The sequence below is a fragment of the Terrapene carolina genome, unplaced genomic scaffold (assembly GCF_002925995.2).
Source record: "Terrapene carolina triunguis isolate 2854851 unplaced genomic scaffold, T_m_triunguis-2.0 Scaffold84, whole genome shotgun sequence".
Taxonomy (NCBI): domain Eukaryota; kingdom Metazoa; phylum Chordata; order Testudines; family Emydidae; genus Terrapene; species Terrapene triunguis.
In genome coordinates this window covers 28,766,659-28,780,710 of record NW_020664435.1, presented here as the reverse complement: position 1 = coordinate 28,780,710, position 14,052 = coordinate 28,766,659, and the positions used below count along the sequence as shown (strand labels likewise).

The following is a 14,052-nucleotide window of genomic DNA, read 5'->3' as shown; positions in this document are numbered from 1 at the left end:
GCTTTAAGCACAATCTCCAATTAAGTAAGGTGCAAAACACACTTGTCTTGATGTGCTATGCTTATAAGAAGTTCTCATTATTATTTCTCAATGCTGCTCAAACTAACAATCTCAGAATGATGTTCAGAAAAGACTGCATACTTACAGTTGTGCCCTTATTTCTTAGCTTTGGCTTATGATGTTGAATACCATTAAGGAATGTATTTTTAAAAGAGATAAAGCTCAGGTTCCCTTTTCGCAGGAGCAGTTTGTGGGCGTAGATCTGACGCGTTCCTTTAACTACATGGTTTGCACCTGCAGACACACAGCTTAAGGTGCAAAACCTCAGATTTGTGCCCTTAGTTGAATTTATAGGAACAAAAACGGATGCCTTTTTTAAGACGTGGCCACTGTGCTCAAATACAGCTGCAATACAATACTCTTGGATGTCAGAGCTGTTGCATACCTGCCTTGTAAACCTCTCTGAGAAGCAACTGAGTTTCCTGACATGCTGTTTGCCTCCTTTTTAAGGACTTAGTACTTTTTCAAGAAAAATAAATTTAATTTGTGGCTACATTTCAAGTCAGTTGGTCTGATGGTAGAAATGGAGAAGTACCAGCTTTGGATTTAGAGTAGTCGTGTGGCTGAGTCTCTTGCTGTAGCTTTTATGTGGTTGGGTGAGACATTCTTAGAAACCCCAAACATTCTTGAAGATCCTAAACTGGAGACATTCACAATTCCTCCCTCCATTTTTGCCATTAATCCTTCATGTTTTAGCAAGCACCGAAGTTAATGCAACCTACACTCTCTCCTGTCAAATTGGGCCCCCTCCCTCCTTTTTTCTCTTGAATAAAGCAGTCTGTTCCTTCCAGTCCATACTCTTGTAAATCAAAGGGATAGATGTCAACACACGCCATACCCAAGTATAAACTTCCCTTTTTTAATTAAATGGGATTCTGACATTTGGTTTGAAGAAGTGTTTGTTTTTTTAAAAATATGTAAAGGATATCAGCTGCTTTTATTTAGTTTTTAGTAAAATCTGAATTTCCTCTGATACCACAAATAATTGTGCAAAATCCTTTCAGATGCCATTTAACAATTCCTTACAGGGAGGTGGAGGCAGAGCTGGCTCCAGGCACCAGCGAAGGAAGCAGGTGCCTCGCGCATCCAATAGAAAGGGGTGGCAGTTCGTCAGTTGCTGGGGTGGCGGGTCAGCGGCAGCGGCACTTCGGCGGCAGCTCAATCGGCCCGCTTCAGTCTTCAGCGGCAATTCGGCGGCGGGTCCTTCACTCCCTGTCTTCCTCTTCGGCGGCACTTTGGCGGCAGCTCAATTGGGTTTTTTTCTTTTTTCTTTTTTTCCGCCGCTTGGGGCGGCAAAAAAGCTGGAGCCAGCCCTGGGTAGAGGTGGGGGAATGTAGAGAGTCTTTGCATTAAAGGCTTCCACAACCTAAGAATCAGCACTTTCAAGTACGCATCATAGCACAGAGACTCTTTTGTATAGGGTGAAATTTTTCTTGCTTGTCTCTTTGGTTATGTTTTCAGAACTATTTGAGAAAACTGACCGCACAGCTATTGCTGCCTCTTCTGCCTTTTGCTCAGCATGGTACAATAACTGATTATGTAGTCTTGAAGCAAACTGTCCTTTCTCTCCCCATCAATTGGTCCATCACATCTTCTTTTGAGACTGGAGACTTTCCAGTATCTTTCTAGCTTATACTATCCAAGCATTTTTATTATTTGTTAAAAGCCAAGTGTGTTTTGAGGAAGAAACCACCTTGCTCAGCTCCGGTCTAGATCCTGCACCATTAAAGTCAATGCAGGTTTTCCACTGAATTCAGTGGACATAACATCAAGAGGAGGGTAGTTCAGTTTCATATTGCAAAGCAACATAGGCATTTTAAGGAAGGTGAGGACCACAGATAAACTCCCCAAGGTTTGTCTGTTAGTTTATAGCAAGCTAGAGTGTGAATTTAGAGTGTACTAGCTCAGGGGTTCTCAACCTTTTTCTTTCTGAGCTTCCCCCCCCCCCCCAATATGCTATAAAAACTCCACGGCCCACCTGTACCACAACAACTGTTTTTCTCCATATAAAAGCCAGGGCCAGTATTAAGGGGTAGCAAGCAGGGCAATTACCCGGGGCCCCACGAAGTTAAGTTGCTCAGGCTTCAGCTTCATCCCTGGGTGTTGGGGCTCGGGGTCCCAGGCTGCAGGCCAGCTGGGCAAGGCTTTGGCTTTCTGCCCTGGGACCTAGTGAATCTAACACTGGACATGCATGGCAGACCCCCCGAAACCTGCTCATGGCCCCCCTCTAGCTGAGAACCACTGTACTAGCTACTTCACACTAACTAATGTGGACACTCGTAGTGTGTGATGAGAGTGCTTTTGTGCGCTTTAGCCTAATGTGCAGTACGGGTGTCCATATGGAGAGTTACTCTGGAGTAGCTCGCATGCTGTAAATTCAGACAAGAGCTTGCTGCACACTAACTTCCTCATGTAGACAAGCCTGTGGTCTTCCTGGGCATGGCTTTCAGTAGGTATGTTGTTGAATGTTAAGGGGAGAAATCTCCCCTTGTAGCCACAGTTCATATCTTGTCTTTTCTGCATTTGTATCTTGTGCAGGACTTCTGTTGATCGCAGTGTGAATTCCTTGATTGAGAAATTCTAGTCCTCCTGTTTTCTAATACAAGAACAAGGGGACATCCAGCAAAACTAAAAGGCAGCCAATTCCAAACTGAGGAAAGAGGAGACTCATAGAATCATAGAATCATAGAATATCAGGGTTGGAAGGGACCTCAAGAGGTCATCTAGTCCAACCCCCTGCTCAAAGCAGGACCAATTCCCAACTAAATCATCCCAGCCAGGGCTTTGTCAAGCCGGGCCTTAAAAACCTCCAAGGAAGGAGACTCCACCACCTCCCTAGGTAACGCATTCCAGTGCTTCACCACCCTCCTAGTGAAATAGTGTTTCCTAATATCCAACCTGGACCTCCCGCACTGCAACTTGAGACCATTGCTCCTTGTTCTGTCATCTGCCACCACTGAGAACAGCCGAGCTCCATCCTCTTTGGAACCCCCCTTCAGGTAGTTGAAGGCTGCTATCAAATCCCCCCTCATTCTTCTCTTCTGGAGACTAAACAATCCCAGTTCCCTCAGCCTCTCCTCTGTAATTTTGGGAGCCTAAATTCTTCCATCAGTGGGAGCTCAGTATGGTATTCTCCTTGCCTTCCTGCCCTAAAATTTTGTGTGGTGATGTGGTGTGCCATTAAACTAGCTGCTGTATTCATCTACAAGAGGTGGCTCAATGGTTGCTGAAACTTACTTCATTGAAATGTTGGGATGCTCCATTGGTTAATGTTGAGAAGGTGCTTAGAGATTCTCTGTTGAAAGATATTGCAGAAGCACAACAAATTGTTAATTATTATTTGTTTATTATTTTAATACTGACCATGAGATGGTTCCTGCTCCTTTGAAGTCAATGGCAAAACTGACTTCAGTGGGCGCAAGATCAGGCCCCAAGTATTTGAGTCTGGAAGCAAGATACACTCTGGAGGCAGAGGAGGATCACTGGGAATGATTTCTGCTGCTCTGCTCAAGCACAGGGTTGCTCAAATTGTCAGGGGACCTGCTTGCAGCTCTCTCCTATTAAGGCTAAGACGTGAACCCTTTGTTTTTAAAATAGCTAAATGAAGGCAGCCCTTACTCATGTGGGTACTCCCATTGACTTCAGTGAAACAATCATCTGATTAGGTACAGTAGAATGGGGACCTTAAATTGGTAAATTCTAATATTTGAAAGGATTTTCCCTTCAATGGAAAAATGTTACTGACATAATTAAAAGGACATGAACATTTCATCAGCTGAAAAATGTGAGTTACTTTGGAAGGATGTGTAAAACTAGAAGCAATGTTTTTTTTTTCTAAGTCAGAATCATAGCAAAGGGTTATTTTCAAACTTTATGAAAAACACACTTTGGCAGTTTATATCTCCACCATCCAAATGTATTCTGGGATTCTGGATTCAAAAACATTCTAACCATGAAAACACAACATTTAAAAATACACCGTCTGCATGGTTTCTCTGCCTCGCTTCAGCATCTCCAAGTTTGTTTCAGACAAACTAAGAACTTTGTTGTGGAATGACTGTTTGAATTTAGGTTTCTTAAAATATAAGTGTAGCCTTACACCCATTGTGGGTGTACATCCAGCGGTTCAACCAGATTATTTTAAAATCATCTGGCTATTTCACTGCATGTCAGAAGATCTGTCTTCTTAGTTATAAAGTATGTGATGGGTTGATTAAAACAACTCACAAAGCCATTAAATGAATAGATAAAATGTAGAATGTGTGATGTAGGGTTCTGTTAATTATAACGTCTGGGGGATCTGTGAAAGTTGCATGGCAGCTGAATCATACTTGATTTTTAAGTGCATCATGATGCTGTAGTACTACGAATATTTTTATATAAAGTTATATGCCTAAGAGTCCTTTTTGAAATTGATGAAATCTTCATTCTTGATGCTGTAACTGACCATAAAATAATTATGCTCCCTGCACAGCTGGAAGTGAGCTAAAACAGGCAAGCATAACAGCGTAGAACCACATGAAAGCTTTAGTGGAGAAGGAAGGAGGTCAAAGAGGTCAGGGAGAACACCCATGAGAACTAGGGAGAAGGAGATAGTGTTAGACTGTTTCACTGTGTTGGAGACAGCTAAGTCAAATGTATAGGATTGGCCATCCCTAGAATATATTATCATTCATTGCGACTGTTTCTACTGAATTATTTTAGAGCCACGTTATATAGCTTTATAGAATATAAATTGGATATATCAGTGTTAGTTCAGTAGAAACTGTTTAATTGGGACAGCTCAGTTTATTCTATTTCATCCCAATTATGGCTATCCAGAGTTGTCATAGTTAATGATAAACATTTTGGAAGGTTTATTACACCTCACGCTTCAGGTTTTAAGCCAATCTCTTACTATTAGAGACCAGGATGAGACCTAATTTGAAAGACAAGTTATGCCACATTTGCCTACAGCAAAGTTCTGACACCTTCCTCTGAAGCATCTGGTGCTGGCCACTGTCAAAGACAGGACACTGGACTGGTGGGACAATGGGTCTGACCCAGTATGGCAATTCCTATGTCTCTAATTATGCAACCAACTTGTTTAAACGAAGTTTACCTTAATGTTGGCAGCTCGGTTCATGCAACTGAAGCATGATAATTTATGTACATTTAATTACTGAATACAATGGATGAATTTATCATTTCTCACCAATTTAAAATAAATAACCATTAAAATATAACAGATAAGTGTGTTACTGGTAATTTCCCAGTTGCCATTAGCATGAAACAGTCTGAAAGTAAAAGAAAATAATTGTGACCATTAACTGTCATATTGACACTCTAACGATAACCAACCGATCAGTTAGACTAACTTGTTCCCATGGGTTGTCTGAGGAAAGTGACATTTGCATCTTTTTTTGCAAGCCAAGTCTTTATTGTATAGGAAATCTCAGAACATTCTTTTGTTTTCCAATTTCCATAAAATGGAGGCTATGTACCCAGAATCAGAGACATCAGAAATGGAACATAGTTCCTTAAGGAGAGAATAATGGAACCATAAAAGAGTCCAACTTGCTTGATGCTTTGTTTTACACAAATGAGGAGTGCAGGGACTGCTCCCTGGTAGACTTGAGGCTGCACATTATTCTGGAGAGGACAGAGAGGAAGTAACGCCATAGTCATGTCCCCAACTTCACAGTGCCTTGCAGAGCAGCTTATCGGGAGCTTGGGAGGTACCACGTCTTGGTTCCACACCCCCTCAGCTACAGCCCAATAGTAAATCCAGCCCTCAGTAAATTAAGGAATATTGCTCCTGCAAGACCAAGTGACAGTGGTAGGGAAAGTGAGCCCTTTTGCAACTCAGAAGGGACCTTCTTGGCCCCAAAGCCTGTGTATTGTATAATGTATTTGTTGATCCAATAAAGAGGTATTGTCTGACTTACTGTGTTCCCCAGGGCTATAGCTAGATGTCCCCCCAGATGAGGAAAGGATTGGGGCTATCCACTCTCTCACAAACGTACCCCAGAATCTTTTGCCTTGCTTTAAAGTGATCCAGTGAGGAGAGTGCCACAGGAGCCAGTGGCAAGGGTAAACATATTGAGGGGCAAGCAAGTGGGGGCCTGGTTCTTCCTGTGGGGGAGTGAGGGGAGGCAGGAGTCTCCTGGAGGGGGGTAGTGCAGGAGGGATCCAGGATCTCCCTGTAGGGTTGCAAGGGGGACAAGGATCTCCCTGCTGGGATCAAGGCAAATGAAAATATTGGGGTTTTTTTTGGTTTTTTTGTTTTTTTTAAAGAAGCCCAGGGAGGCACTTTCCCATCATCGTCTCACATATGGTATCTTAGGTGGTGGTTTCTCATCACCAGTGCCTAAAGCCTGCCCTGTTCACTTTTTCTCCAGGACCCATGGGACTACAAATATTGGGGCCATTCTTGAATTCTTTGCAAGGGTCCCTTTGTCTTCACTGAAAGACCTGGGTGCGCAGGGAATACAGGGTCAGGACTGCACTCCTGAGAGTATTGATTATAACATGCTTCTTAAGGAACAGAAAGGCAGATGACTGACAATTGAATTGACCCCTCTCCTTCATTCTCTACCCTGTTTTTGCTCTAGTCCTCTGTGATGTCTGTCTGCTTTGCACGTTTTCACCCCAACCTGGTTGTTGGTGGAACATACTCTGGCCAAATTGTCCTGTGGGATAATCGCAGTCACAGGAGGACTCCAGTTCAGCGTACACCCCTTTCGGCTGCTGCTCACACGGTAAGGCTCAATGTCATTGCGAAGAAACATTCAACACGAAGTGCAGATCTCTTAGCCTGAGCTACCTCTACAATGTTGTATTTTTTGTTACATGCAAGAAAATAAGAGAATGGATTTTTAAGGGGGGGAAATGGATGGGAAACAGACTAGGTGACAGCTTCCTGCACGTGCTCAAAGGGTGATGGCTGGCCCGCGGTTGGGTGTTTAGGAAGTCTCCCCACAGTGCATAACCAAACAAGGGCATCTCACAATAATGGTCCAGTGCTGTGAGGAGTTCAGGGACAACTTGCTCCTGATGCCCACCTGGGGAATAAGTCTCCAGAAAGGGATACGGATAAGGCAGAGTTCATGATTCCTCCCCACGCCCCCTCAGTACTGGTCCATGGATTGGAGCCAGCTCACTGTGGGAGCAATCTGTTCTCGTAATGAGGATGAAGTTAATTGCATGCACACAGAAACCCCAAGCAGCTGTACACAGTCATTGTGGGGTGGTGCAGGGCAGGGCAGTAGCTTAAATGCCTGATTTAGCCCCAACTAGGTTGGGATTGTTCTGGTGACATAAGGGAGAACAACCAGGAATAATGGGATGAATTTTAGCAAAGGGTATGTAGGCTGAACATCAGGAAAATTTCTTAATGATGAGATCTTTTAGGCTGCGGAATAAACTTCTAATAGGCGATTACCTGAAATATAAAGAAACTGAACTGGACAAAGGAAGAAAATGATCCTGTGCTGGCAGGGGGATAGATCAGACGACCTAGTAGATCTTTTCCACCTCTCACTTCTGTGATTCTCTGATTATACCTTTGTAATTTGCTGTTCAAGTTTCAGCCTTTAGTTTATTGTGACAATGTAATCCCTGGGGTTAAAAGTCAACATCTAACAATTGTTAAACATAATTTAGTGCCAAAAATTCACTCTGGCACAAATACGATGACTGCCTTGCCATTTATGTTAGAAAATGGCAGGTATGAAATTATTGGGGGCTGGAAGAGGGAAAGGAATATAGTTCTCCAAATTTCTGCCATCAGCAGTTTTGTCTGACTCTAATGCCCCAGTTATGCTATGGATCACAGCTGCACCATTACTTTGAATTTCCCTAATGTTTGTGTCCTTTTTGTCAATAGTAAGCGGGGGTGGGGGGGGGCTAACATTGCTCAAACTGCGTGGAAGAAAACACTGTGCCTTGAAGTGGTGATTTAGTAACATTGGAGACCAGAAAACTAGAGGCTGGAAACTGTAAATATAATTGAAAATGGAGTGACTGGGGTCCAAAACCTAGTGAAGAGGAAAAAATTACTGGGAAGGTTTGTTCTTCCCTTGTGCTCAATAAATTTTTTAGACAAAATTATACCACCTGGGAATGATATTCTAAAACTTGGATAGTTTTCCCAGTAGCAGAGGTCAATGTATCATATTATGACTATGACAACTAGAAATAGATTACGTGGATTTATTCATAAGTGTGAATTGTGTGACTACGTGTACAAGTATAAATAACCATTTTAAAACCCCTAGCTAACATGGAATCATGTTTTTAAGGAGTTTGATCATGCTTCAGAATAAACATAAATTAATGCTATTCCTACAATCCTGACAGGCAAAATTCTTGTCTAATTTAAATTAAGTCCTGGTTTGCAAAATGCAGGCTCATGCCCTAAGCTGTTAAACGCAAAGGAGTATATTGAATCAAGAAAATGATTCTTTTGTATAGTAGGCAGCTAGGTGCTGGTTTGAATATTTATTTTTAATTTAACAAATATTCCCCATGAAAACAAGTGTTTAGTTATTGCTGCTCTCTTCAGTTAGCTGAATAAATATGGCTCATGCTGTCAACATTGTTAAAAAATTCCCATGAGTTTATTCCCGCTGATTGGTGCCCAGGAAAGAGAGTCCCACCACAGCTTACTCACTAATTTCCTTTCACACCCACCACACAGCTGTATTTGGAAGAACAGGAAATTTTAATTAAGACAAAAAACTCCTGCATGATGATTTCATTTCCAAAATAAATAAAAACAAGCTGGCATCTCCCCTGTGAAAGGAAGGAGCCAATTTACACTTTTTGCTAAGTACAGTTGGTCGTCCTTTTTGCTCGTTTTGTTTACATCTTTTGAATTTCATTACTCATGAAACAGACAGCTGGCAGCACTGTCTATAGCCAGGCATTCTATAGGAAGGTACCACTGGTCTGGCAATATGTCCCCCGATGAGTCTGGCCACTCCCTGCCTATTTGACCTATATCCTCCTCCCACCCTTGCAATTCCAGCCTTAGGGCTGCTTTATCAATTTGTAGGTTGTTTTGTGACGAGGACAAATGCCCATTACAGCTTAGGCTGAGCAGACTAAATTTACCATGTAATAATATGTGCTCATCAGTTTTTATTCCCATGTTAATTGGTACACAAGGAAGGGTTACGTGAAGGGCGCTTCCTAAGGGTTTTTTTTTTTTTTTTAATGTAGCTTTAGGGGCAGATTTTCCAAATCTGGCCTGTTTGTGACTAGCACTAATTCACAAGGGCAATCACTTGTGCATACGGGCCTTCAGCATCCTATCACCTGTTCACACAAATGATGGAATTTGTACACATAGGGTGTGATCCTGCGCCGCTGAAGTCAATGGAAGTTTTGCCATTCACTTCAAAGGGAGCGGAATTGGAGCTGTACACCTTAATTGGGGATTGCTTACGTAAGTTCCATCATTTCTATGCACAAATGATTGTGTGCACAAGTGATTGTCTTCACTTGGATGAATATAGATGGGAGCTGAGTTGAGGCCACTAGTAAATTTGGCCCTTAATTAATTTTCTTTAATTAAATGTAGTGCTAGTGAAAAGTGAAAAGTTTCCATTTCTAGAGACCAAAGTCTTCTCTTTATCCACAAAAATAGCACTGAATAGACAGTAGCAGTGCAAGTTTCCCAACACTGCCCTACAGCTATGCATGTTATCCTTGATCTGGACAGACCACCTGTACTGGCTAAAGGGTAGTTCATTCTCACTGGCCATTCTTTGAAGAGTGCTGCTAAGGGTGCTCGGTTGTGACAGTGGTTTGGTGATGAGAACACTTGGCCACTAGAAACTGAGCTTGGAGCAGCACCTCGTTTCCCATGGGCCATCAAACAGATGTCAGATGATAACTTGGAGCCCAAAGTATCGATGCCTGAGAATAAAAGTACCGTGTACATCCTAACATGTTAAATGGACACATTTAATGCCTGTGGACCAAATTTTGCTCTCAGTTTCACTGGTGTAAATCTTGACTAACTCCATAGGTTAGTGGAGTCACTCCCAATTTCCTTTGATATATCGGAGTACATTAATTGGCTCATGATTAAGAAGGCTGGTGGATTTGTTCATATTTTTTCCATTGAAGTACATTTGAAAATATTTGGCATAGCAGCCAAACTGTGGCAAAGTCCAAGTCTTGTGCAGCTGTTTTCTCCAATAAAATCTACATTTTCATTCCATTTGGAAGGTTTGCTTCTCTCTGCCAGTCATTTTCAGCATCAAAAGCTATCAGCAGAATCAGACGTGTCCCTGTGGGTGAAATCTCATCCACAGAATTCAACGTTTTCACAGCATTACTCAGGTTGTTTTACGATGGAGTAAAATTAATCTTTGAACTTCCACCACCATAATGTGCCTTTAAAGTTCCAACCAAAAGCAAATTAAATTCCTATCTGGCAAGTAGATGAGCGCTGTATTATGCTGGCAGTATGTGACTGTTTAATCCTTTCTTAAATCAACATTTCTGACATTTGAAATTGAAATTTGGTTTTGAAAAGTGAGAATGCACTCTCTGATTCCTGGTGTTCATGTATTTTCAGCATCCTGTATACTGTGTAAATGTAGTTGGAACACAGAATGCGCACAATCTCATTACAGTTTCTACAGATGGCAAAATGTGCTCCTGGAGCCTGGATATGCTCTCAACACCACAGGTGGGTTTGTTTTCACCTACACAAGAAGAAAACATCATGGTTAAAGCAGATACCTGCTTAATGGAACATAGTTCCTAAAAGCCAAAACTTCATATCCTACACAAACTAAAACCAATGGATGCACTTGAAAGAGTGCAGCTTGCTTCCAGCAGTCTTCTGTAAGAGCCAAAACCCATTTCCTTTACCACAAATCATGTAATTATTGTAATATGTTAATATGTAGGTCAGTTTCAAGTGAAAATGAAATAATCCATTTTAAAGCACAGTAATTATAGAAGTCGCCTGTGGTACAAATTGCACTTACTCTAGATTGTTTAACAAATATGGACTAGATTGCACTGCTGCAGAACACACTCGACCCAGTTATATGTCTCCAAGATACGGTATCCCACAAGTAGGAAAGCTTAGCTTGTTCATGAATTCAGTAACCAAGGGAACAAACTATGCAAATCAAAAGTTTTAGAAATATTTCCCCCACCCCAGAATGTTTGTTGTTACTGGCTCCCCATCACACACTCACACACACATACACACACACACCTTTTTGTATTGGAAATGAAAGGAAATCCAGGAAATTTTTCCAAACCACTCGTGATTATAGTAATGGAAACTAAGCAACAAAACTGATGCTGAAAGAGACCTTTGGAGAGGCTTGTTTAAATCTGTTTGTAGTCCAATACATCCCTTTCTTCTGTTTACTGGGAAGAAGGATGTTTTATTACTGGGTTTCATTAAAATGTGTGAGATACATCACCAGGTGGATGAGGTACTATCTTTTATTGGACCAACTTCTGTTGGTGAGAGAGACAAGCTTTCGAGCTTACACACAGCTCTTCTTCAGGTCAGGGAAACTAACTCAAAGCTCGTCTTTCTCACCAAGAGGAGTTGGTCCAATAAAAGATATTACCTCAACTTGTGTCTCTAATATCCCGGGACCCATATGGCTACAACAACACTGCGTTCATGAGATAGATCACGACAGTTGTGTAATCTTGTTTTAAAATAGCTAGTAGAAATTTCTCTGAAATGAACATTTATACTAGTTTCACTCCTGTGCAGATACATATGAGTTGTTTGGTTTTAATATTAGTTATTGACACAAAATGCATTAGCACAGCACAGTGCTACAGTTGTGACACAAGGGTTTGTGAATACCCCCATTCTGTAACCTCTCCACTTACATGGGATGTCCATGCATACTGCAGCTCCAGAATTGGGTTCCAACAACATGGTACATTCTACATTGAGTCAGAGATCCTATACTGAACTTATGCTGCTGTTGCAAAGAAAAGCATGCAACTTGAAGTCAAGGTGCTAGCCTCAGCTTGGAATTTCATGGCTTTTGCTGGTTTGTCTCACAGTCTTAAACCTTCTAGAAATATGGAGCCAGATTTTCAAAGAAGCATTGGTGTGTCTGGCCACCGGGTGACAGTTGTACATATGGGGGCCAGGGTCAGCTCCACGCACCAGCGCACCAAGCGCGTGCCTGGGGCCGCAAGCCGCGGGGTGCGGCCTGCCGGTCGCTGTGAGGGCGGCAGTCAGGCTGCGGGAGGTCCGCCGGCCCCGCGGTTTCGGCGGTAGGTAAGTCGAAGGCGCGGGACCGGCGGACCTCCCGCAAGCATGCCGCCAAATCTGCGTTACCAGCGGACCTCCCGCAGGCACGCCACCGAAGGCTGCCTGACTGCCGTGCTTGGGGTGACAAAATACATAGAGCCGCCCCTGATGGGGGCAGATGCTCAGCTGATGTCAATTGTCATCGTTCCATTAAAGTGAGAGCTCCATGTAGACACCAGCTGAGGATCTGCCCTATGAAGATTTGCACCCACACAAGCACATGCATATTTGCTCCACATTCAAATATCTATGAATTTGCTAGTTTTTGTTTTGGCTCTTTTAACAGAGGCAAATGTTTTTCATGGGAGGATATATTCCAGCTAGTAAGGAATACCATAGAGCTGATTCTGCAGCCTTTACTCCCATCAGACTTCAGTAAGACTTCTCCTGCAAGGGAAGGCTACAGGATTGGGCCCTAAAAGACCAGTGACTTAGGAATTTTGAAAAGGGAAAAAATACCAGGCTAAATAGCTATAAATGAAAATTGCTAAATCCATCATCTGCATTGTGGATTCTTGAGTTACACAATTTAAGCTTCAAAAGCAAGTGGTTTTGAGTTATATATGTGCAAAAAATAATCCGCTTAAACTATATGCTAATAAAATAGAGTATCCACACTCATGTTACTTCAAAACATGGACACAGCTTATTTGGTTTGAAGTGTGGCGAGGGAAAGTGAAAGAAAATATGCTCACATGCTTGCAACTTGACAATAGAACCCAGAGTGAGTGTTTATGGTTGCTATAGCAACCCCTTGAAAAATGCTGTTTAGAATGGCAATGGTGACATGACCCGAACTTTCTAAATCGGTTCTACTGAGGTACAAATGGCATAGTTTGGTAAGTGTGCGGGGTGTATCTGATATTACTTGTGTTTCTCGGTAAACAATTGATTTCAAGAATGTTTGTAAATAGAAGGGTATTGTATGTTTTATTAGAGCCTGGGGCTGACAAGTGAAGCCATTAAGGTATTATCTTTAGTTTCTACACCATTAGTTTTTAAATTCTCACCTGTCATCTCTGTCTGACTTAAAAAGATGTAGCACACACTGATGAATTCTAGCTGCTTTGGAACCTGGGATATGCAGCCATGTGAATGGCAGTATCAAGCATCATGATTGGTGACATTATGGTGGCTTCTTGTAATGCCCTATGCAAAATCAACACGTCATTTAGCCAAATGATTTTTTTTTCCTGTGACACATTTAGAAAACAATTGGTGAAAAACAAAAACAAAAAAATAACTCTGTCCTGTTTTGGTAGGAGAGCATGGAGCTGTCCTACAATAAATCCAAGCCGGTGGCAGTTACAGGAATGGCTTTCCCAACAGGAGACGTCAACAACTTCGTGGTTGGCAGCGAGGAGGGTACCGTCTACACGGCTTGTCGTCATGGAAGGTGATTTTCAGTACTGCTTACTTGCAGCATATCCTGTTTCTGTCTCTAGGGGGCGAGGCGGGTGCTAGGGTGTTATGGAGAACAATCAGCCTCTTGGGTTGGTCTATTATTATCAGCACTGTTCGGGTTCTGTAGTTTTACACCATTACTGATAGTTTCGTTTTAGGGTATTCAGATCTAAATTAATCACGAGAGTAGGATATAACGCGCCCTTCCCCCCCCACACACACCTCACCCAATGTTCATAACCCTTAGCTTCTTCGTAGGTCTCCACTCTGGAGAGTCAGCCCACCTTGTT

The 14,052-nt window shown here is 42.2% G+C and overlaps 1 protein-coding gene across 1 annotated transcript in view; it reads left to right on the top strand.

The window, feature by feature from the left end:
- The window catches only part of DYNC1I1 (dynein cytoplasmic 1 intermediate chain 1), a 234,361-nt gene that overhangs the window by 169,892 nt on the left and 50,417 nt on the right, over positions 1 to 14,052 (top strand). Inside the window, exons 10-12 of the mRNA XM_024212904.1 lie at positions 6,654 to 6,800; positions 10,631 to 10,744; positions 13,621 to 13,754. Coding sequence (XP_024068672.1) covers positions 6,654 to 6,800; positions 10,631 to 10,744; positions 13,621 to 13,754 — 395 coding nt within the window. The remainder of the gene's footprint in view (positions 1 to 6,653; positions 6,801 to 10,630; positions 10,745 to 13,620; positions 13,755 to 14,052) is intronic.